Source organism: Leucoraja erinacea, chromosome 6, assembly GCF_028641065.1.
Source record: "Leucoraja erinacea ecotype New England chromosome 6, Leri_hhj_1, whole genome shotgun sequence".
NCBI lineage: Eukaryota > Metazoa > Chordata > Chondrichthyes > Rajiformes > Rajidae > Leucoraja > Leucoraja erinaceus.
The window spans coordinates 6,538,465-6,561,034 of NC_073382.1; the positions used below are offsets into that span (position 1 = coordinate 6,538,465).

At 46.5% G+C, this 22,570-nt stretch overlaps 1 protein-coding gene across 5 annotated transcripts in view; it reads left to right on the forward strand.

Moving 5' to 3' along the window:
- atp10a (ATPase phospholipid transporting 10A) overlaps positions 1-22,570 on the forward strand; it is a 448,633-nt gene that overhangs the window by 318,851 nt on the left and 107,212 nt on the right. For all 5 annotated transcript variants that reach the window (XM_055636515.1, XM_055636513.1, XM_055636517.1 and 2 more), the window contains 4 exons: positions 2,997-3,127; positions 3,888-4,140; positions 14,918-15,135; positions 18,083-18,839. In XM_055636515.1, coding sequence (XP_055492490.1) covers positions 2,997-3,127; positions 3,888-4,140; positions 14,918-15,135; positions 18,083-18,839 — 1,359 coding nt within the window. The remainder of the gene's footprint in view (positions 1-2,996; positions 3,128-3,887; positions 4,141-14,917; positions 15,136-18,082; positions 18,840-22,570) is intronic.

Below are 22,570 nucleotides of genomic sequence, written 5' to 3' on the forward strand. Positions count from 1 at the left end.
TGGAGAATGTGCAAACTCCGTATGGACAGCATCTGTTGCCAGGATCAAACTTGGGTCTGCAAGGCAGCGACCCGACCAATTATGCAAACGTATTTTCATATTTTCATACGTCTTACCCGAGCAAGTACTTGCGCTGGAATCCTGACTGGAGAATGGAGCAGCTGGGCTCGTACACTCTGGAGTTTAGAAGGATGAGAGGGGATCTTATTGAAACATATGATTGTTAAGGGTTTGGACACGCTAGAGGCAGGAAACATGTTCCCGGTGTTGGGGGAGTCCAGAACCAGGGGCCACAGTTTAAGAATAAGGGGAAAGCCATTTAGAACGGAGACGAGGAAACACTTTTTCTCACAGAGAGTGGTGAGTCTGTGGAATTCTCTGCCTCAGAGGGCGGCGGATGCCGGTTCTCTGAATACTTTCAAGAGAGAGCTAGATAGGGCTCTTAAAGATAGCCGAGCCAGGGGATATGGGGAGAAGGCAGGAACGGGGTACTGATTGGGGATGATCAGCCGTGATCACATTGAATGGTGGTGTTGGCTCGAAGGGCCGAATGGCCTACTCCTGCACCTATTGTCTCTTGACTCAGAAGAAAGAGGGGATGGGTAGACCATATATCCTTTCCTAAAATATGATCACCACAAAGGCTGTTGTCTAACTGCACAGTGACCAATTATTACACCATCAATGATGTCATGTCATTTTATTCTCTGGAGCATATGAGACTGGGGGTGATCTAATGGAGGTGTATAAAATCATGAGTGGCATACATCTGGTGAATGCGGACACTCTCTCTCCCAAAGTTGGGGAATCAAGACTCAAGAGGGCACAAGTTTAAGGGTGAGATGGGAACAGTTTAATAGGAACCTGTGGGTTTTTTGTTTTACATAGAGGTGGTGGTGGTTTTATGAAACAATTTGCCAGAGGATGCAGTTGAGGGCGGTACAAAACAACATTTAGAGTCATTTAGAGACACAGCACAGAAACAGGCCCTTCAGCCCACATTGCCCATGCCAACCAAGATTGCATACTGGGTGAATCCCATTCCCTTATCTGGCCCCGTAGCCCACTAAACCTTTCTTATCCATATGTCCGTTCAAATGATAGACACAAAAAGCTGGAGTAACTCAGCGGGTTAGATAGCATCTCTGGAGATAAGGAATAGGTGATGTTTTGGGTCAAGGCCCCGTCCAAATGTCTTTTCAAGTTATAATTGTATCTGCATCTATAGCTTCCTTTGGCAGCTCATTCCAGATACGGACTATCCTGTGAGTGAACAAGGTACCTCTTAAACTTAAAAGACAGCCATGATTGCATTGATCAGCCATGATCTAAATGGTGGCCGATTGGGAAAGGGGGAATGGCCTAGCGAGACCTGGGTGTCATGGTACACCAGTCATTGAAGGTAGGCATGCAGGTGCAGCAGGCAGTAAAGAAAGCGAATGGTATGTTAGCTTTCATTGCAAAAGGATTTGAGTATATGGAGCAGGGAGGTTCTACTGCAGTTGTACAGGGCTTGGTGAGACCACACCTGAGTATTGCGTACAGTTTTGGTCTCCAAATCTGAGGTCAGGACATTATTGCCATAGAGGGAGTGCAGAGACGGTTCACCAGACTGATTCCTGGGATGTCAGGACTGTCTTATGAAAAAGAATCTGGATAGACTTGGTTAATACTCTCTAGAACTTAGGAGATTGAGAGGGGATCTTATAGAAACTTACAAAATTCTTAAGGGGTTGGACAGGCTAGATGCAGGAAGATTGTTCCCGATGTTGGGGAAGTCCAGGACAAGGGTTCACAGCTTAAGGATAAAGGGGAAATCCTTTAAAACCGAGATGAGAAGAACTTTTTTCATACAGAGAGTGCTGAATCTCTGGAACTCTCTGCCACAGAGGGTAGTTGAGGTCAGTTCATTGGCTATATTTAAGAGGGAGTTAGATGTGGCCCTTGTGGCTAAGGGGATCAGGGGGTATGGAGAGAAGGCAGGTACGGGATACTGAGTTGGATGATCAGCCATGATCATATTGAATGGCGGTGCAGGCTCGAAGGGTCGAATGGCCTACTCCTGCACCTAATTTCTATGTTTCTATGATCACATTGAATGGCAGTGCTAGCTCAAAGGGCCGAATGGCCTACTCCTGCACCTATTGTCTATTGACATCTGTACAGATACATGAATGGGAAAGATTTGGAGAAAATGGGACAAATATAGGAAACTGGCACTAGATTTGATGGGCATCTTGCTTGGCAGAGATGAGTTGAGATGCAGAGCATGTTTCTCGGCTGCATGACTCTATAATCCCACAGTGGGCATTGGACCAAAACTTGCGTCAATACATTGCTGCTGAGGTGGGCAATAGCTCATTCACACTGAGCACAATTTGTGATGGGGGGTGGTCAGACGAGAATCCAGACTCCGGTGGTTTCCCTTGGAAAATGATGTAACGTGGCATTGCTAAATAGCAATGCCTGTAATGTTGTAAACCCCTGTCAGGGTCCCGTGTAAACCCAGAATTGCAAACGGTCTCGTATAGTTTCACACTGCTGCCCTGAGAGGGCCCAAGCTCCTGCAACAGCAATTCTCAGATCTGTGATCTCCACCAGCCAGAATACTATGCCTGACAGGTTAAACTCAGTTTGGTTTTAGAGATACAGCACGGAAACAGGCCCTTCAGCCCACCGGGTCCATGCCGACCAGCGATCCCCGCACATTAACACTATCCTATACACACTAGAGCCAATCTTTACATTTACCAAGCCAATTAACCTACATACCTGTACGTCTTTGGAGTGTGGGAGGAAACCGAAGATCTCGGAGTAAACCCACGCAGGTCACGGTGGGAACGTACAAACTCCGTACAGACATCACCCGTAGTCGGGATCGAACTCGGGTCTGTGGCGCTGCATTCGCTATAAGGCAGCAACTCTACCGCTGCGCCACCATGACTGCCCTTGTTGGATGTGCTTCTTAACGTCATATTCTTCCTTACAATACACAGGTCATGGTCTGTGGGTGGCCGGATACGGAGATCAGCGGCCAGTATTTGATGTCCTCAGTGCAGATGGCACGTCCTTATCCCCTGCATTGTCTGGATTATATTTGTTCTTTACGATGATAATAGTACTTCAGGTAATTCAGATGAAATACGTTCATAAGTGATTAGGAGCAGAATTAGGCCATTCGGCCCATCAAGTCTACTACGCCGTTCAACCATGGCTGATCTATCCCTTCCTCCTAACTCCATTCTCCTGCCTTCTCCCCATAACACCACTAATTACAGTTATCTACTGTATCCCGTACTGTTCAAGAATATATCTATGCCTTAAAAATATCAATTGACAGCCTCCACAGCCTTCTGTGGCAATGAATTCCACAGATTCACCACCCTCTGACTAAAGAAATATCTCCCCATCTCCTTCCTAAAAGAACGTCCTTTAATTCTCATTCCATGACCTCTAGTCCTAGACACTCCCAGTGGTGGAAACACCCTCTCCACATCCACTCTATCCAAGCCTTTCACTATTCCGTATGTTTCAATGAGGTTCCCCCCCCCTCATTCTTCTAAACTCCAGCGAGTACAGGCCCAGTGCTGACAAACGCTCATCATAGGTTAACCTACTCATTCCTGGGATCATTCTTGTAAACCTGGGTAAGCTACGCCACGATTGCCGGCTTTGTTTCCGCTGTAAACTTGAGTGATCGTACAGTGCTGTGGCAATTTCTAACTGGTTGTACTGAGGACGAGAGTACAGGGAGTTATTGACCTAATTGCGAGCATACGCAAGTCGCCTGTTGCGTAAGTCGGGACGCGTCTGCACTTGGCAGGTGATATTTCAAGTACCGCCGCCTTTGTCATCTTTGTGACATCGTATTTTCTTCACGCACACAGGTGCTGATTCCAATTTCACTGTACGTTTCCATTGAGATTATCAAGATTTGCCAAGTATTTTTCATCCATCAAGACGTCGACCTGTACGACGAGGAAACGGACTCCCATCTGCAGTGCCGGGCGCTGAACATCACGGAGGATCTGGGGCAAATACAGTATATATTCTCTGACAAAACTGGAACACTGACGGAAAATAAGATGGTGTTCCGACGATGCACAGTGGCAGGAGTCGAGTACTCGCACGATGCCAATGGTAAGTCAGGCATCAACAGTAATCTGTCTGGGCAAGATGAAACGTAAAGGAATCAGTCCTTGTATAACAATATATATATATGGAAACATTGAAAACAGGTGCAGGAGTATGCCATTCGGCCCTTCGAACCTGCACCGCCATTCAATATGATCATGGCTGATCATCCAACTCAGTATCATGTATCTGCCTTCTCTCCCTTTAGCCACAAGAGCCACTTCCAACTCCCTCTTAAATATAGCCAATGAACTGGCCTCAACTACCTTCTGTGGCAGAGAATTCCAGAGATTCACCACTCTCTGTGTAAAAAATGATTTTCTCATCTCGGTCCTAAAAGACTTCCCTCTTATCCTTAAACTATGACCCCTTGTTCTGGACTTCCACAACATCGGGAATAATCTTCCTGCATCTAGCCTGTCCAACCCCTTAATAATTTTGTACGTTTCTATAAGATCCCCCCTCAATCTTCTAAATTCTAGTGAGTACAAGCCGAGTCTATCCAAGTCAAGTCAAGTCAAGTCAAGTTATTTGTCACATACACATACGAGATGTGCAGTGAAATGAAAGTGGCAATGCTCGCGGAACAACAAAACAACCAAACAAATTATAAACACAATCATAACACACATATTATTTTACATAATAAATAATAGAAGGAAAAAACGTTCTGTACAGTTAGTCCTTGGTGAGAAAGGCGTTTACAGTCCAAATTGCCTCTGGGAAGAAACTCCTTCTCAACCTCTCCGTTCTCACTGAATGGCAACGGAGGCGTTTGCCTGACCGTAGCGGCTGGAACAGTCCGTTGCAGGGGTGGAAGAGGTCTCTCATGATTTTGTTTGCTCTGGAGTTGCACCTCCTGTTGTATAGTTCCTGCAGGGGGGTGAGTGAAGTTCCCATAGTGCGTTCGGCCGAACGCACTACTCTCTGCAGAGCCTTCTTGTCCTTGGCAGAGCAATTCCCGTACCAGATGGTAATGTTCCCGGACAAGATGCTTTCCACCGCCGCTGCGTAGAAGCACTGGAGGATCCTCGGAGACACTCTGAATTTCCTCAATTGCCTGAGGTGGTAAAGGCGCTGCCTTGCCTTACTCACCAGTGCTGAGGCGTGTGATGACCATGTCATATCCTCAGAGATGTGGACTCCCAGATATTTAAAACAGTTCACCCTATCCACAGGATCCCCATTTATACTCAATGGAGTGTACGTCCTCGGATGATGTGCCCTCCTAAAGTCCATGATCAGCTCCAGTCTTTCTTCATATGAAAGTCCTGACATCCCAGGAATCAGTCTGGTGAACCTTCTCTGTACTCTCTCTATGGCAAGAATGTCTTTCCTCAGATTAGGGGCAAGAATGTCTTTACTCAGATATATATAAATGTATATATATATATATATATATATATATATATATATAATATATTGCAATGTATATATTGTATAAGTACAATCGGTAGTAAGGAAGGCAAATTCACTGCTAGCATTTATGTCAAGAGTCAAGTCAAGTCAAGCCAAGTTTATTTGTCACATACACATACGAGATGTGCAGTGAAATGAAAGTGGCAATGCTCGCGGACTTTTGTACAAAAAGACAAACAACCAAACAACCAAACAAACTATAAACACAATCATAACACTTGTATACAAAAAGGGATGTAATGATGAGACTCTATAAGGCATAGACTATATTCTAAAGGGGTGAGAATCCAGAAATTGGAGGTGCAAAGGCTGCATTTGGAGTACTGTGGGCAAATTTGGGCCCCTTATCTGAGGAAGGATGTGCTGGCTCTGGAGAGGGTCCAGAGATGGTTTACGAGAATGATTTGAGGAATGAGTGGGTTAGCATATGATGAGCTTTTGACAGCACTGGGCCTCTATTCGCTGGAGTTTAGAAGGTTGAAGGGGGGATCTCATTGAAACTTACAGAACAATGAAAGGCAAGGGGAGCGGATGTGGAAAGGATGTTTCCACTGGTGGGAGAGTCTGGGACCAGAGGTCATAGCCTCAGAATTATAAGGCGCTCTTTTAGAAAGGATGTGATTCAGAGGGTAGTTAATCTTAGTTCTTCTATGGAACTCATTGCCACAGAGTGCTGCGGAGGCCAAGGCAGAGTTAGTCAAATTCGTGATTAGAACAGATGTCAACGGTTATGGGGAGAAGGCAGGAAAATGGGATTAGGAGGTTGAGATCATGATTGAATGGCGGAGTAGACTCGATGGGCCAAATGGCCTAATTGTACTAGCTTGTGAACTTGTGAGCTTATAATACAATATATACGTACACTACAATGTACAATACAACATACAATACAATACATACAGTACAAGTACAATACAATATATACATACATACATAGTCACATACACACCCACAAACATATATATATATATATATTGTCTACATGCATATATTGTAACGTGGAGAATATCCTGTCCTTGTATTTTCCTCTACACACGGACTCTACAAACTGTGCAGAGTAATAGAAGGGTCTATATTCCTCCTCTCTATTACTTGGTCTGCACAGTGGCGTAGCAGTAGAGTTGCTGCTTTACAGCGCCAGAGACCCAGGTTCGATCTTGACGACGGGTGCTATCTGTGCGCAGTTTGTACATTCTCTTTGTGAGTGCGTGGGTTTGCCACAGGCGCTCCGGTTTCCTCCCACACTCCAAAGACGTACAGGTTTGTAGGTTGACAAAAATGCTGGAGAAACTCAGCGGGTGAGGCAGCAGATGGAGCGAAGGAAATAGGCAACGTTTCGGGCCGAAACCCTTCTTCAGACAGGTTTGTAGGTTTGTAGATTAATTGGCTTCGATAAAGATTGTAAATTGTCCCCCATGTGTAGGATAGTGCTAGCGTACGGAGATCGCTGGTCGGCGCGGACTAGGTGGGCGAGAGGGCCTGTTTCCGTGCTGTATGTCTGAACTACACTAAAGTCAACTAAGATCGAGGGTCCAGTCTTTGCTTCCTGCTCTGTTTGGCATTAGCTGTAAATAACAACAGTGTCACTAAGTGAGTAAGAGGGATCTATAATTAAAGCCACAGTTCCCACCTGCTTTCTGTTTGTGTGTCCTCTGAATGGCTATCCATTATAGACGGGATCACATTTGGCTGATGCCACTCACAGTTCAAACTGTTGCAAGAACGTTGAGACATCGTTGCACTTTCAAAACCAGACATCGGCCGTCTATTCTGACTCTCCTGTCATTCGGGAGTGGAAATAATTGCTAACGAACTACATAGGCAACTAATTAATCTTCGAGGTAGACATAAAGTGCTGGAGTAACTTAACGGATCAGGCAGCATCTCTGGAGAAAATGGATAGGTGACATTTCGGGTCGGGACCCTTCTTTAGACTGATTGAGGGGAGGGGAGGGGAGCGGGGGGGGGGGGGGGGGGGGGGGGGGGGGAAGCAAGAAAAAATCCAAGGAACCATATCCAGTCAAGAAAAATTCGACCCGAAACGTTGCATATTTCCTTCGTTGCATAGATGCTGCTGCACCCGCTGAGTTTCTCCAGCTTTTTTGTGTAACCTTCGATTCTCCAGCATCTGCAGTTCCCTCTTAAACAATCATATCCAGCAACAGATTACCTCAATGAAAGGGTTCTCTGATAGGTACCAAAGATAGACACAAGGTGCTGGAGCAACTCAGCGGGTCAGGTCAGGCAACAAATTAGTCGACTTGTATTTTTGTATTGTTGTATTTGTCAATTTGTCTTGATTTGGATCGATTACATTGAACTTCCCTTTTCCATAATTTATTGTATTCAGGTTACGGTTTCTTAGAGCAGCACACCAGCTAGTTCTAATTCCTCACAGCTGCTGAGTTAAGATGTTCATCCAGGTGAGTTAAGGGCCTGTTCCACTTTGGCGTCATTTACGCTCCACGCAGGTGGCACACGAAGATTTAGTGAATCCCAAAATCCTGGGGCGCAGCGCGCGGCCTACGTCTCACCACGCGCCATGTGCGCGTAGTGCCACCACGTCTCAGCACGGGCCATGTGCGCGTAATGCCACCACGTCTCACCACGCGCCATGTGCGTATAGTGCCACCACGTCTCACCACGCACCATGTGCGTGTAATGCCACCACGTCTCACCACGCACGTATAGTGCGACCACGTCTCACCACGCACCATGTGCGTGTAATGCCACCACGTCTCACCACGCACCATGTGCGTGTAATGCCACCACGTCTCACCACGCACCATGTGCGTGTAATGCCACCACGTCTCACCACGCACCATGTGCGTGTAATGCCACCACGTCTCACCACGCACCATGTGCGCATAGTACCACCACGTCTCACCACGCACCATGTGCGCGTAGTGCCACCACGTCTCACCACGCACCATGTGCGTGTAATGCCACCACGTCTCACTATGCACCATGTGCGTGTAATGCCACCACGTCTCACCACGCACCATGTGCGTGTAATGCCACCACGTCTCACCACGCACCATGTGCGCATAGTACCACCACGTCTCACCACGCACCATGTGCGCGTAGTACCACCACGTCTCACCACGGGCCATGTGCGCGTAGTGCCACCACGTGCACCTCACGACGCGCGCGTGACATGTAAATGATGTTGCGTCGTGTGTCGTGATGCGTAAATGATGCCGCGTAATTGACGCACAAATAACGTCCCAGTGGGACAGGCCCTTTACACTATAAAACTCATTGTTCAGCTTAGTTTAGTTTAGAGATGCAGCGCGGAAACAGGCCCTTCGGCCCACCGAGTCCACGCCGAACAGTGATCGCCGCACATTAACACTACCCTACACAAACTAGAGATGACTTTTACATTCATACCAAGCCAATTAACCTACAAACCTGCACATCTTTGGAGTGTGGGAGGAAACCGTTGTTCTCGGAGAAAACCCACACAGGTCACGGGGAGAACATACAAACTCTGTATTGACAAGCACCCGTAGCCAGGATCGAACCCGGGTCTCTGGCAATGTAAGGCAGCAACTCTACCACAACTCTAAATTGCCATCACCATTATTGATATCATGAATCGAGGGTTTTATTGAGTATTTCCCCCATCATCAGTGAAGGAAAGTGTGTACAGAATCCCGACACGACTAGGGCGGCAGTGTTGCATAGTGCTAGAGCCTTAAAGCTCCAGGGACCCGGGTTCAATCCTGACTACAGTTGCTGTCTGTACGGAGTCTGTACATTCTCCATGTGACCTGCATGGGTTTTCTCGGAGATCTTCGGTTTCCCCCCACACTCCAAAGACGTAAATGTTTGTAGATTAATTGGCGAGGTATAAATGTAAAATTGTCCCAGTGTGTGGAGCGTGGTGTTACTGTGCGGGAATCTCTGATCGGTGCGGACTCAGTGGGCCAAAGGGCCTATTTCCAATCGGTATGTCGAAAATAAACTAAAACTAGGATTACTTCCACCAGAAGATTACTTCCTGGTTGACCACTGGGTCATATTTTCAACGCTGAGTCCAAATGCTAAAATAAATCAACACAGCGATCAAAGCACAATCAAGCTTCAGTTTCAATGTAACCTGCTGAAAGAGCAGCTCGAAAATGTCATCGCATCTTAAAGGCCAGCAGGAAATTGAGAAATAGAAGCAGGAACAGACCGGATGAATCCTTGAATCTGTTCAGCCATTCAGTTTGGTCATAGCTAATAACAACACCCTATAGTGGTTTTCCTATCCAGTTATTGCATCTTTCAATTCCAGGCAAATTTAGTTTAGTTTAGAGATACCGTGTGGAAACAGGCCCTTCGGACCATCAAGTCAGTCCGTGCCGACCAGCGACCCCGCACACGAGCACTGCCCTACACACACTAGGGACAATTTACAATTATACCAAGCCAATTAACTCACAAACCTGTACGTCTTTGGAGTGTGGGAGGAAACCGGAGATCCTGGAGAAAACCCACGCAGGTCACGGGGAGAATGTACAAACTCCGGACAGACAGCACCCGTAGCCTGGATCAAACATAGAAACATAGAAATTAGGTGCAGGAGTAGGCCATTCGGCCCTTCGAGCCTGCACCGCCATTCAATATGATCATGGCTGATCATCCAACTCAGTATCCCGTACCTGCCTTCTCTCCATACCCCCTGATCCCCTTAGCCACAAGGGCCACATCTAACTCCCTCTTAAATATAGCCAATGAACTGGCCTCAACTACTCTCTGTAGCAGAGAGTTCCAGAGATTCACCACTCTCTGTGTGAAAAAAGTTCTTCTCATCTCGGTTTTTAAAGGATTTCCCCCTTATCCTTAAGCTGTGACCCCTTGTCCTGGACTTCCCTAACATCGGGAACAATCTTCCTGCATCTAGCCTGTCCAACCCCTTAAGAATTTTGTAAGTTTCTATAAGATCCCCCTCTCAATCTCCTAAATTCTAGAGAGTATAAACCAAGTCTATCCAGTCTTTCTTCATAAGACAGTCCTGTCAACCCAGGAATCAGTCTGGTGATCCGTCTCTGCACTCCCTCTATGGCAATAATGTCCTTCCTCAGATTTGGAGACCAAAACTGTACGCAATACTCCAGGTGTGGTCTCACCAAGACCCTGTACAACTGCAGTAGACCCGGGTCTCTGGCGCTGTAAGGAAGCAACTCTACCGCTGCACCACCGTGCCACCCCTATTATGCTATAAAATACTGTATCTTCAATTCCCATAGCCTTCTAAAATTCAACAGACTCATTCTTGAATATATTCTCAACAAGACCCCCATGGGGAAGAGAGCTTCAAGCATCCATAACCTCCTGAATGAAGACTTTTTCATCATCTTGATTCTAATTTGGTGTAATTTGTAAAGGATATTTTCACGTTAAATTATTAGACGTCTATGAAATTACTTGTCGAGTGGCAGGTGGTCCGTTTTCGGTACATTATCTGCAGGGAAAGATTTTCCTGAACGTGACAAGATTCAGAAATAGATGATCATGTTTGAAACTTGGATTCTTCAGCATTTCATAAATTTGATATACGTTCTCTTGTCCAGTACAAGCCAGAATGACTTACATTTCATCATTCCCATTGCTTTGACCTGTTCATTGTGACCTGGCGGAGCCAGATCGGGAAGAGAATAGCAGCAAGGTTGAAGTCTCCTGCGACAGAGATAAGCATGAAGAGAAATAATGTTGTCAACAAAAGCACCATAAATTCCCAAGACTTGCATCCGTGAGGATCTACAAGGATCTACGCGGAATGTAGTAGTGTGGGAAAGATATAGTGGAAGCTCGCTAAGTAATGGCGGGGCAGGTTATTAACACCTAATGTGTCCTGTGAGTGTTTTAGTAGCAGCCATGAGCAGGGGCGGAAAACCCGGGGGGGGCCAGAGGGGACACGTACCCCCCCATGTTTTGAGAGGTGGGGGACATCCCCCCCCAAGTCTTTGTGACCCCGATTTTAAAATCGCCGTTTTTAGCGCTGGATTGAGCCTCCAAAGCCTCACGCGTGTGTGTGAGCGTGCGCATGCACGCGTGGCCGCCAAAAAATTGGGTCCCCCCGTCCCCTCCATGTTTTGATAGTGAGTTCCGTTCTTGGCCATGAGTACAAAATCTAAGGTGCAGAAAGGAAGTGCAGATGCTGATTTATTCCGAGGATGCTGGAGTAACTCAGTGGGTCAGGCAGCACTGTTTAAGAAGGAACTGCAGATGCTGGAAAATCGAAGGTACACAAAAATGCTGGAGAAACTCAGCGGGTGCCGCAGCATCTACGGAGCGAAGGAAATAGGCAACGTTTCGGGCCGAAACCCTTCTGGAGAGAAGGAATAGGCGGTGACGGTTTGAGTCGGAACTCTTCTTCAGACAGAAAGATAGATGGGGTGGGGTTGGTGACTGGAGGCAAGAAAAGACCAGAACAAAACAAGGCTGGCAACAGATGACCTCAGGAAGGCTGGAGTCTCTAATGGCCCATTGTTGACTGGGGAAGATGTCCTAATGACAGGGACACAAGGTTGCAAACAGTGGAACTAGTAGGATGACTAGGGGGTTGGGAGGGGGGGGGGGGTTTGGGCGGGAAAGAGTGCAGGTTACTTGAAATTAGAGAAATCAACATTCATACCACTGGGTTGTAAGCTGACCAACAGAAATATGAGATGCTGTTCCTCCAATGTTAGTTTAAACCTTAATAAACCACAGGGTTGGCCTCAGCAGGAACATTTTGTCCAATTCTGGACGACATACTGTAAGATTCTTTGTCAAAACCTTGAAGAGGGTACACATGGCCGTTTAGAAGTGTTATTTTGGGACGGCAGACTTTAATTACGCAAAGAAACTCGTGAGACTAGGTTTGCTCTTAAGTATTCAACGTTGGAGGTGAGGCAGAGTCCAACAGATCAAAATAAGAATGCAAGCAGACACATCAGGACTGGGAACAGGAGAATCCTATTCGGATCTTCAAACGTTGCCCATCACTCATTTAAAAGGGAAGTGTTTTTATTTTCTTGGATCACTTGTAGAAACAGCTTGGCTGCTAAGCATGGCAGGTAATGGAGGATGGAACCAAAGGGATATTCATTTCAAGAGCGGAGGAATGGTAATCATTCTCTATCTTCATGTTGAGGATATTTTACCATGAAGTACTCTCGCTGAGACAAGATACTAAAGCTCCAGAATTGATCTGTAATGAAAGAAAAACATAAAGGAGCTGGAATTAATCAGTAGGTCAGGCAGCATTCTGAAATGGAGAAACAGGACCTGTATTTTGTATCAAAGGCCATTTGGCAGTTCTGGGGTTCTGAAGAAGATGCTTCAGTCTGAAACATTAGCTCTGTTTCTCTTTCTCCACAGATGCTGCCTGACCCGTTAAGTGTTTCCAGCGAAGATAGACACAAAATGCTGGAGTCACTCAGCGGGACAGGCAGCATCTCTGGAGAGAAGGAACGGGTGACGTTTCGGGTCGGAACCCTTCTTCTGACCGTTCTTATGGGGGGGAGTTTAGAGTAGGTAAGTAAGGGAAGTCGAAAAATTCAGATGGTTGTGTTCCATCTAGTTTCCAGTTAGAAAAGTAGGTCTCAAGTGGTCGTAAGGTCATATGTGATCGGTGCAGAATTAGGCCCTTCGGCCCATCAAGTCTACTCCGCCATTCAATCATGGCTCCCAAAAATGCTGGAGAAACTCAGCGGGTGCAGCAACATCTATGGAGCGAAGGAAATAGGCAACGTTTCGGGCCGAAACCCTTCTTCAGACCTTGTGTGTCAGATTTTTGTGTACCTTCGATTTTCCAGCATGTGCAGTTCCTTCTTAAACATTCAATCATGGCTGATCTATATCTCCCTCCGAACCCCATTCGCCTCCCTTCTCCCCATAACCCCTGACACCCGTACTAATCAAGAATCTATATATCTCTGCCTTAAAAATATCCATTGATGGCCTCCACAGCCTACTGAGTGGATAGAAGGCCTTCTTATTTTGGAATTCCAACATCTGAAATTTTTGTTGTAATTACATGGAATGATGAGGTAATTAGTTCCACTGGCAAGCTTGGTGGTGGCTCCACTTGGTTAGAGACAATTGGCAAAATATTGAAGTGGAAATCGAATGGAACGTTTTGAAGTCATTATGATCTGGAACGCTGCCTGGGAGGTTGGTGAAAGTTGACCGGCACCGAGGCACAGTCGCGCACCCAGTGGAAAGGGAATTGGATATACACTTGGCAAGGCCTTGTGGAAAAAGCATGGGGTTTGGCTTCTGACTGTAAATCTCTTTCCAAGAGCTGCCTCGGGCAATGGGGCTGAATGAAGCCTTGCGCCGCTGTACTTTTCCGTGGCTCTCTCCCATTTGCAGGATGACTGCTTTGCCAAACACGGACCATTTGGTGGTCATTAGCAATGCTCACTGTTCATCGAGCTGCAGGGTCAGGGTGCGCTCAAAGCCATCGGCACACTGGGTTGATATAGAGTGGGATATAGCTCTTACGGCTGACGGAATCAAAGGATATGGGGAGAAAGCAGCAACGGAGTACTGATTGTGGATGAGCAGCCGCGATGGTATTGAATGGCGGGTGCTGGCTTGAAGGGCTGAATGGCCTACTCCTGCACCTATTTTCTATGCTTCTATGAATCTGAGCTGACTGCCAAGTTCAACACTAATCCCATTTTATTTCTTCCCACATTCCCCGATGTGGATCAACATGTGGGGGTCTCCAAATGCCATTGTTTTTCATAAGTTATTAGAGCAGATATCAGGCCATTCAGCCCATCAAGCCCACTCCGCCATTCGATGATGGCTGATCTATCTTTCCGTCTCAACCCCATTCTCCTAGCTTCTCTCCACACCTCCTGACTAATCAAGAATCTGCCAATCACCGCCTTAAAAATATCCATTGACTAGGCCTCCACGGCCTTCCGTGACAAATAGCTCCACAGATTCACCACCCTCTGACTAAAGAGATTCCTCCGCATCTCCTTCCAAAATGTATTAACTAGAAACAGTGGCTATATTTAAGAGGGAGTTAGATGTGACCCTTGTGGCTAAAGGGATCAGGGGGTATGGAGAGAAGGCAGGTACAGGATACTGAGTTGGATGATCAGCCATGATCATATTGAATGGTAGTGCAGGCTCGAAGGGCCGAATGGCCTACTCCTGCACCTATTTTCCATGTTTCTATGTTTCTATAGCAAGAATGTCCTTCCTCAAATTAGGGGAGCAATACAGCATACAATACTCCAGGTGTGGTCTCACTAGGGCACTAAAATGCAGTTTTTTAAAATTAAATCCAGGAATATTTGCCCTTCCAGCTGTTTGATTTCAGTTTTATATGTAGCTAACGTAAGATTTTTTTCCCCCCCACAAATAGCAAAGAGGTTGGCAATGTACCAAGACCTTGACTCGGAGGATGAGGAATGTATGTCCAAATCGGAAACAATACCAAGATGCGACAGCACATCCAGCCACCAGAGTGCCAAGGTTGGCCACAGAACCCAAAGCACCAAGTCCCACCGTCGGACGGGCAGTAGAGCAGAGGCGAAGAGGGCCAGCATCCTGTCCAAGCACACTGCCTTCAGCAGCCCCATGGTCAGTAAACGCCGCAACCCGGCAGATGTTTTAGTTTTGTTTGTACAGTTTATTTTAGAGGGAAACAGACCCTTCGGCCCATCGAGTCTGCACCGGCCGGCGATCTCCGCACACTAACGCTATCCTACACACACACTAGGGACAATGTTTACATTTATGCCAAGCCAATTAACCCTACAAACCTGTACGTCTTTGGAGTGTGGGAGGAAACCGAAGATCCTGGAGAAAACCCACGCAGGTCAAGGGGAAACATAGAAACATAGAAACATAGAAATTAGGTGCAGGAGTAGGCCATTCGGCCCTTCGAGCCTGCACCGCCATTCAATATGATCATGGCTGATTATCTAACTCAGTATCGCGTACCTGCCTTCTCTCCATACCCTCTGATCCCCTTAGCCACAAGGGCCACATCTAACTCCCTCTTAAATATAGCCAATGAACTGGCCTCAACTACCCTCTGTGGCAGAGAGTTCCAGAGATTCACCACTCTCAGTGTGAAAAAAAGTTATTCTCATCTCGGTTTTAAAGGATTTCCCCCTTATCCTTAAGCTGTGACCCCTTGTCCTGGACTTCCCCAACATCGGGAACAATCTTCCTGCATCTAGCCTGCCCAACCCCTTAAGAATTTTGTAAGTTTCTATAAGATCCCCTCTCAATCTCCTAAATTCTAGAGAGTATAAACCAAGTCTATCCAGTCTTTCTTCATAAGACAGTCCTGACATCCCAGGAATCAGTCTGGTGAAAACTTCTCTGCACTCCCTCTATGGCAATAATGTCCTTCCTCAGATTTGGAGACCAAAACTGTACGCAATACTCCAGGTGTGGTCTCACCAAGACCCTGTACAACTGCAGTAGAACCTCCCTGTTCCTATACTCAAATCCATTTGCTATGAAAGCCTACATACCATTCGCTTTCTTTACTGCCTGCTGCACCTGCATGCCTACCTTCAATGACTGGTGTACCATGACACCCAGGTCTCGCTGCATCTCCCCCTTTCCCAATCGGCCACCGTATAGATAATAGTCTGCTTTCCCATTTTTGCCACCAAAATGGATAACCTCACATTTATCCACATTATACTGCATCTGCCAAACATTTGCCCACTCACCCAGCCTCAAGGGGTACCAAGGTGCGCCTTAAGAATAAGGGTAGGCCATTTAGGACTGAAATGGGGAAAAACTTTTTCCCCCAGGGAGTTGTGGATCTGTGGAATTCTGTACCACAGAAGGCATTGGAGGCCAATTCACTGGATGTTTTCAAGAGAGAGTTCAAAAGATTTAGCTCTTAGGGCTAAAGGAATCAAGGGATATGGGGAAAAAGCAAGAACGGGGTATTGATTTTGGATGATCAGCCATGATCATTTTGAATGGCAGTGCTGGCTCGAAGGGCCGAATGGCCTACTCCTGCACCTATTTCCTCTAGCATTTAGTTTCAACATTAAAACCTTCCTCGGATGATGGCAAATCCCATGACACAAGTCAATGGTAGAATACACTCCAGGAAAAGGAACCTATCCAGTATTTATCAAGAATCAGACAAATATGAATGAATTGGTCACTTAACCCTCCTTCACCCTCCATCTATATTCTAGAAACATAAAAACATAGAATCAGAACCCCGTTCCTGCTTTCTTCCCCATATCCCTTGATTCTGTTAGTCCTAAGAGCTATATCTAACTCTCTCTTGAATCCTGTACCTGTTGTCTATGTTTCTATGGCTCCCCCTATCCCTGCAACCAGTCTGATATAAGGTCCCGACCCGAAAAGTCACCTATCCATGTTCCCCAAGGATGCTGCCTGACCCGCTGAGTTACTCCAGTATTTGACATCTTTTCTTTGACAAGATGGGATGCAAACAAAAGCTTTTCACTGTACCTCGGTACACGTGACAATGAAGAACTAAACTCGCACTCTGCAACATTCTCTTCCATTCCTCTCCGTCCAATTTCCCATTCACGCTATTTCTTTGAGGGATGGACTTGCACGTTGCAAGCACTCTGTGGTAAAATAAATACTTGCACAAATTTTTTTAATGGTGATTGTACAAGTGTGCGTCCTAGTTTTGGAAGGTGTGGAAATATTTCCAGTATATCGTCTTCCCTTATGACACAGAAAGCACACCACCAGATTCAGGGAGAGTTTCTTCCCGGCTGTTATCAGGCAACTGAATCATCCTACCACAACCAGAGAGTGGTCTGGTGAAGTGGTGGAGGCAGGTTTGTTTTTATCATTTAAAAATAAATTGGATAGGTACATGGACGGGAAAAGAATGGAGGGTTATGGTCTGAGTGCAGGTAGATAGGAGTAAGTGTTCGGCACGGACTAGAAGGGCCGAGATGGCCTGTTTCCGTGCTGTAATTGTTATTTGGTGTTATGGATATATGGTCCTGGACTACTATCTACCTCGTTGGAGCTATCTTTGACCAGACTTTAGACAATAGACAACAGGTGCAGGAGTAGGCCATTCAGCCTTCGAGCCAGCACTGCCATTCAATGTGATCATGGCTGATCATCCCCAATCAATACCCCGTTCCTGCCTTCTCCCCATATCCCTTGACTCTGCTATTTTTAAGAGCCCTATCTAACTCTCTCTTAATAGCTTTATTGGCTTTATCTTGCATTAAACATTATTCAAGTATTCCCTTTATCATGTATCTGTACACTGTGGATGGCTCGATTGTAATCATGTATTTCCACTGAGTGCTCAGCACGCAACAAAAACTTTTCATTGTACCTCGGTACACATGGCATTAAGCTAAACTCAATTGGCCCATTGCAACTATGCCAGTTCTCAGAGCACATCCAATACCCCCATTTACCCACTTATTATCCAGTGGTCTAATCTCTCTTGCATCTGCATCAACTCCTCTTCACCCTCCGCCCAGATGTTCGTCCTTGTAGCCTTGCTGGCCTGACTCTTCCCATTCTCAATGTTCTTTATCTTCAGGAGAAAGACATCACACCAGACCCCCAGCTGTTGGAAAAGGTGAATGAATGTGCCAGCCGTCTGGAGGTGTTGAGGCAACGAGGACAGCCACTGAGCCACCTCACCCCTGAACTATCTGACACCATCGACTTTTTCATCGCACTGACGGTTTGTAACACTGTAATGGTTTCGTCACCGAACCAGCCGAGGCACAAGGTTCGAGTCCGCTTTGAGCTCAAGTCTCCAGTCAAGTCCTTGGAAGACTTCATCAAACGGTTTACCCCCAGTCGCCTGACCTCGGGCTCGAACAACAGCAGCTCCTCCAGCCTGTCCACAAGCAAGTCGCTGCACAGAATCTCCAGCAGCACCTTGGTCTCTCCTTCCTCGGACGTTGCCTCCACAAAGATGGGCGAAGATTCCGGCAGATCCCCGCAGAGGGAGAAGAATGAAAACGGCTTCCGGGCAGAGACCACGATAGCCGAGGGGAAGGACGCTGGAGGGGAGTTGCGTTACGAGGCCGAGAGCCCAGACGAGGCGGCCCTTGTTTATGCCGCCAAGGCCTACAACTGCGCCCTGGTTGGCAGACTGCCGGAGCTGGTGACCGTGGAGCTGCCCCATGTGGGCAAGTTGGCTTTTGAACTCTTGCACACGCTGGGCTTTGATTCCACTCGAAAGCGGATGTCAGTGGTGGTCAGGCACCCTCTGACCGATGAGATTGTTGTTTACACTAAAGGAGCTGACTCTGTCATCATGGATCTTCTCCAGCAACCTCCCCCAGGTAAGGACTTGCCGACTAGTCTTTGTCTGGATAGAATGGATGTGGAGAGGATGTCTCCACTAGTGGGAGAGTCCCGAGGTCATAGCCTCAGAATCGAAGGACGTTCCTTTCAGAAGGAGATGAGGAGGAATTTCTGTAATCAGAGGGTGGTGAATGTGTGGAATTCTTTGCCACAGAAGGCTGTGGAAGCCAAGACAATGGATATCTTTAAGGCAGAAAAAGATAGATTCTTCATTAGTACGGGTGTCAGGGGTTATGGAGAGAAGGCAGGAGAATGAGTTTTGGAGGAAGAGATAGATCAGCCATAGTGGAGTAGACTTGATGGGTCTAATTCTGTTCCTACAGTATCACTTATCAGCATGGAGGACCTGTTTGATGATGATACCTTCACACACAGGGGTGCAGTGAAATGTTTTGTTTTTGCATACAAAGTACACAAAAGAGTGGCCACAAAGGCGCCGACAATCTCACAAAAAGTACTCATCCCTCCTTGGTGCTTAACTTACGGGAAGCAAATTGGCACCATTCGTGAGTTCTCACCAAGGCAGGCATGGGGCAACAGCACACAACATGCCAGATGGAGACCCTCCTGTTTAAGAAGGCGACATGATGGCGCAGCGGTAGAGTTGCTGCCTCACAGCGCTTGCAGCGCTGGAGACCCGGGTTCGATCCCGACCACGTGTGCTGTCTGTACGGGGTTTGTACCTTCTCCCCGTGACTGCGTGGGTTTTCTGCAAGATCTTCAGGGGTATCAAGATCATCAAGATTAGGGGGAGATGCAGCGAGACCTGGGTGTCATGGTACACCAGTCATTGAAGGTAGGCATGCAGGTGCAGCAGGCAGTAAAGAAAGCAAATGGTATGTTAGCTTTCATTGCAAAAGGATTTGAGTATAGGAGCAGGGAGGTTCTACTGCAGTTGTACAGGGTCTTGGTGAGACCACACCTGGAGTATTGTGTACAGTTTTGGTCTCCTAATCTGAGGAAAAATATTCTTGCCATAGAGGGGGTGCAGAGACGGTTCACCAGACTGATTCATGGGATGTCAGGACTGTCTTATGAAGAAAGACTGGATAGACTTGGTTTATACTCTCTAGAATTTAGAAGATTGAGAGGGGATCTTATAGAAACTTACAAAATTCTTAAGGGGTTTGGACAGGCTAGATGCAGGAAGATTGTTCCCGATGTTGGGGAAGTCCAGGACAAGGGGTCACAGCTTAAGGATAAGGGGGAAATCCTTTAAAACCGAGATGATGAGAAGAACTTTTTTCACACAGAGAGTGGTGAATCTCTGGAACTCTCTGCCACAGAGGGTAGTTGAGGCCAGTTCATTGGCTATATTTAAGAGGGAGTTAGATGTGGCCCTTGTGGCTAAGGGGATCAGGGGGTATGGAGAGAAGGCAGGTACGGGATACTGAGTTGGATGATCAGCCATGATCATATTGAATGGCTCGAAGGGCCGAATGGCCTACTCCTGCACCTAATGTCTATGTTTCTATGTTCAGTTTTTCCTCCCAAACTCCAAAGACGTACAGGTTTGTAGGTTGATTGGCTTTATATGAATGAAAGGATTTTCCCTGGTGTGTGTAGGGTAATGTTAATATGCGGGGAACGCTGGCCAGTGTGGTCTCGGTGGGCCGTAGGGCAGTTTCCATGCTGTATCTCTAAACCAGGGGTGGGGAACCTGCGGCCCTCTAAGCCATTAAGTGCGGCCGTTTGAATGAATCCAAATTTTGTAGAACAAATCTTTTTATTATTATTAATATGTTTTTGTTCATCTTTCATTATTTTAATTTTAATCTTAAAATGAACATATTTAAAATACCAACGAGTAAAAGAAGATTCAACAAAATAATCCTCCCCACAATTAAAACATTAGTAAGTCACGAGGGCTATTTTAACAAAATAATGTACATTTTGAACTATATCTAATTGAAGTTTCTTGGATGCGGCCTTGTTAGATTACAGCTAACTTAATGCGGCCTTCCAGCATGAAAAGGTTCCCCACCCCTACTCTAAACTAACCTAAACTGAACTGCACCCCATATACTGTGTTTGACATTAGATTTGCTGCAATGTTTTGTCGAGTTTAAACTTTAGAGATACAGTGTAGACACAGGCCCTTTGGCCCACAGAGTCCGTGCCGACCAGCAATCACCCTGTGGACCAGCACTATCCTACACACTAGGGAGAATTTGCAATTTTACAGAAGTCAATTTACCAACAAACCTGTATGTCTTTGGAGAGTGGGGGGGAACCGGAGCACCCAGACAAAAACCCACACGGTCACAGAGTGAACGTACGTACGGACAGCACCCGCAGTCAGGCAACCCGGGTCTCCGGCTGCAAGGCAGCAACTCTACGCTGTGCCAGGGTGCCGCTGCAACACTGTGCCTCAATCGATTGAGACATGCATGACCTGAAGGGTGTCTGTTTCCCAGACAGTATAGTGATGCAATTATTACATTACAAGGGGGAGAAGTAGGATGTATAAAGGCACTGTCCAAGCAGTAATACCTTAATTCGCACTGGATACATTCCCTTTAAGATCTATTGAGAATTGAGAATTTAATTGAGAATTAACCATGGAGTTTGTGAATCTAGGACCTTTGATCTATTTTTGGTTGATAAGTAATTACCTGTAATTGGCCCTGTATACCTTATTGCACACACACGCACACACACACACACACACACACACACACACACACACACACACACACACACACACACACACACACACACACACACACACACACACACACACACACACACACACACACACACACAACAGGTTAGCGTTAGAGTGAAATACAGCAGGAAATGCCCAATCCAATCTACCAATTACTTGCACTTCAATAAGAAACAGATACAAGTGATTGAAAGACCTGCCAAACACTTTTTATTTGAATAAAGGGCCTGCCCGACTTGGCCGTCATTTATGCAATAGGCCAGTAGTGACTGATGGTCGCGCACGTCATCATGCGTCTGCACAGCCATCTGGAGCGCGTGACGTCATTTGAAGATAGACACACAATGCAGGAGTAACTCAGCGTGAACAGCAGTATCTCTGGAGAGAAGGAATGGATGATGTTTTGGGTCGAGTGGGCCCGTCCTGCGCTACCCACGCGCTACCCACACGCTAGCAGGTCGCGTAAATGGCGTGCAAATGACGGCTAAGTGAGACAGGCCCTTAAGTTACAGTAAAAATGGCGATAGTGGGTCTAATTTCTAAACATAAAAGTGCACAATGGCATTTCTTGTCTTTTGAAGGTTTTAGAACATGTCTTCATTGATAGAAAAGGTACCTTCTACAGCTAGCAATCGGGAAGCCCTTAGAGTGCATGAGACCCTAAGAAGGCAACAAGGATAGAAAAATATATTGGGATTGAATTGAAACCGAGTATAGTTGAATACGATATGATAGAACTTTATTTACCCTAGGAGGGAAGATTGGGGAGGGGAGTCAGTCACAGTCCGCCCCATGATAGAAGGGGGAGGAGTTGTACAGTTTGACAGCTGCCGGGAAGAAGGATCTCCTGTGGCGTTCCGTCCTGCATCTTGGTGGAACCAGTCTGTTGCTGAAGGTACTCCTCAAGTTGACCAGTGTGTCATGGAGGGGGTGAACTGTATTGTCCAAGATGCTCCGCAGTTTGAGGAGCATCCTCCTCTCCAAGCCGACCTCCCATGAATCGAACAAATAGTAATAGCTTAGGTATTGGAGGGTGCAACT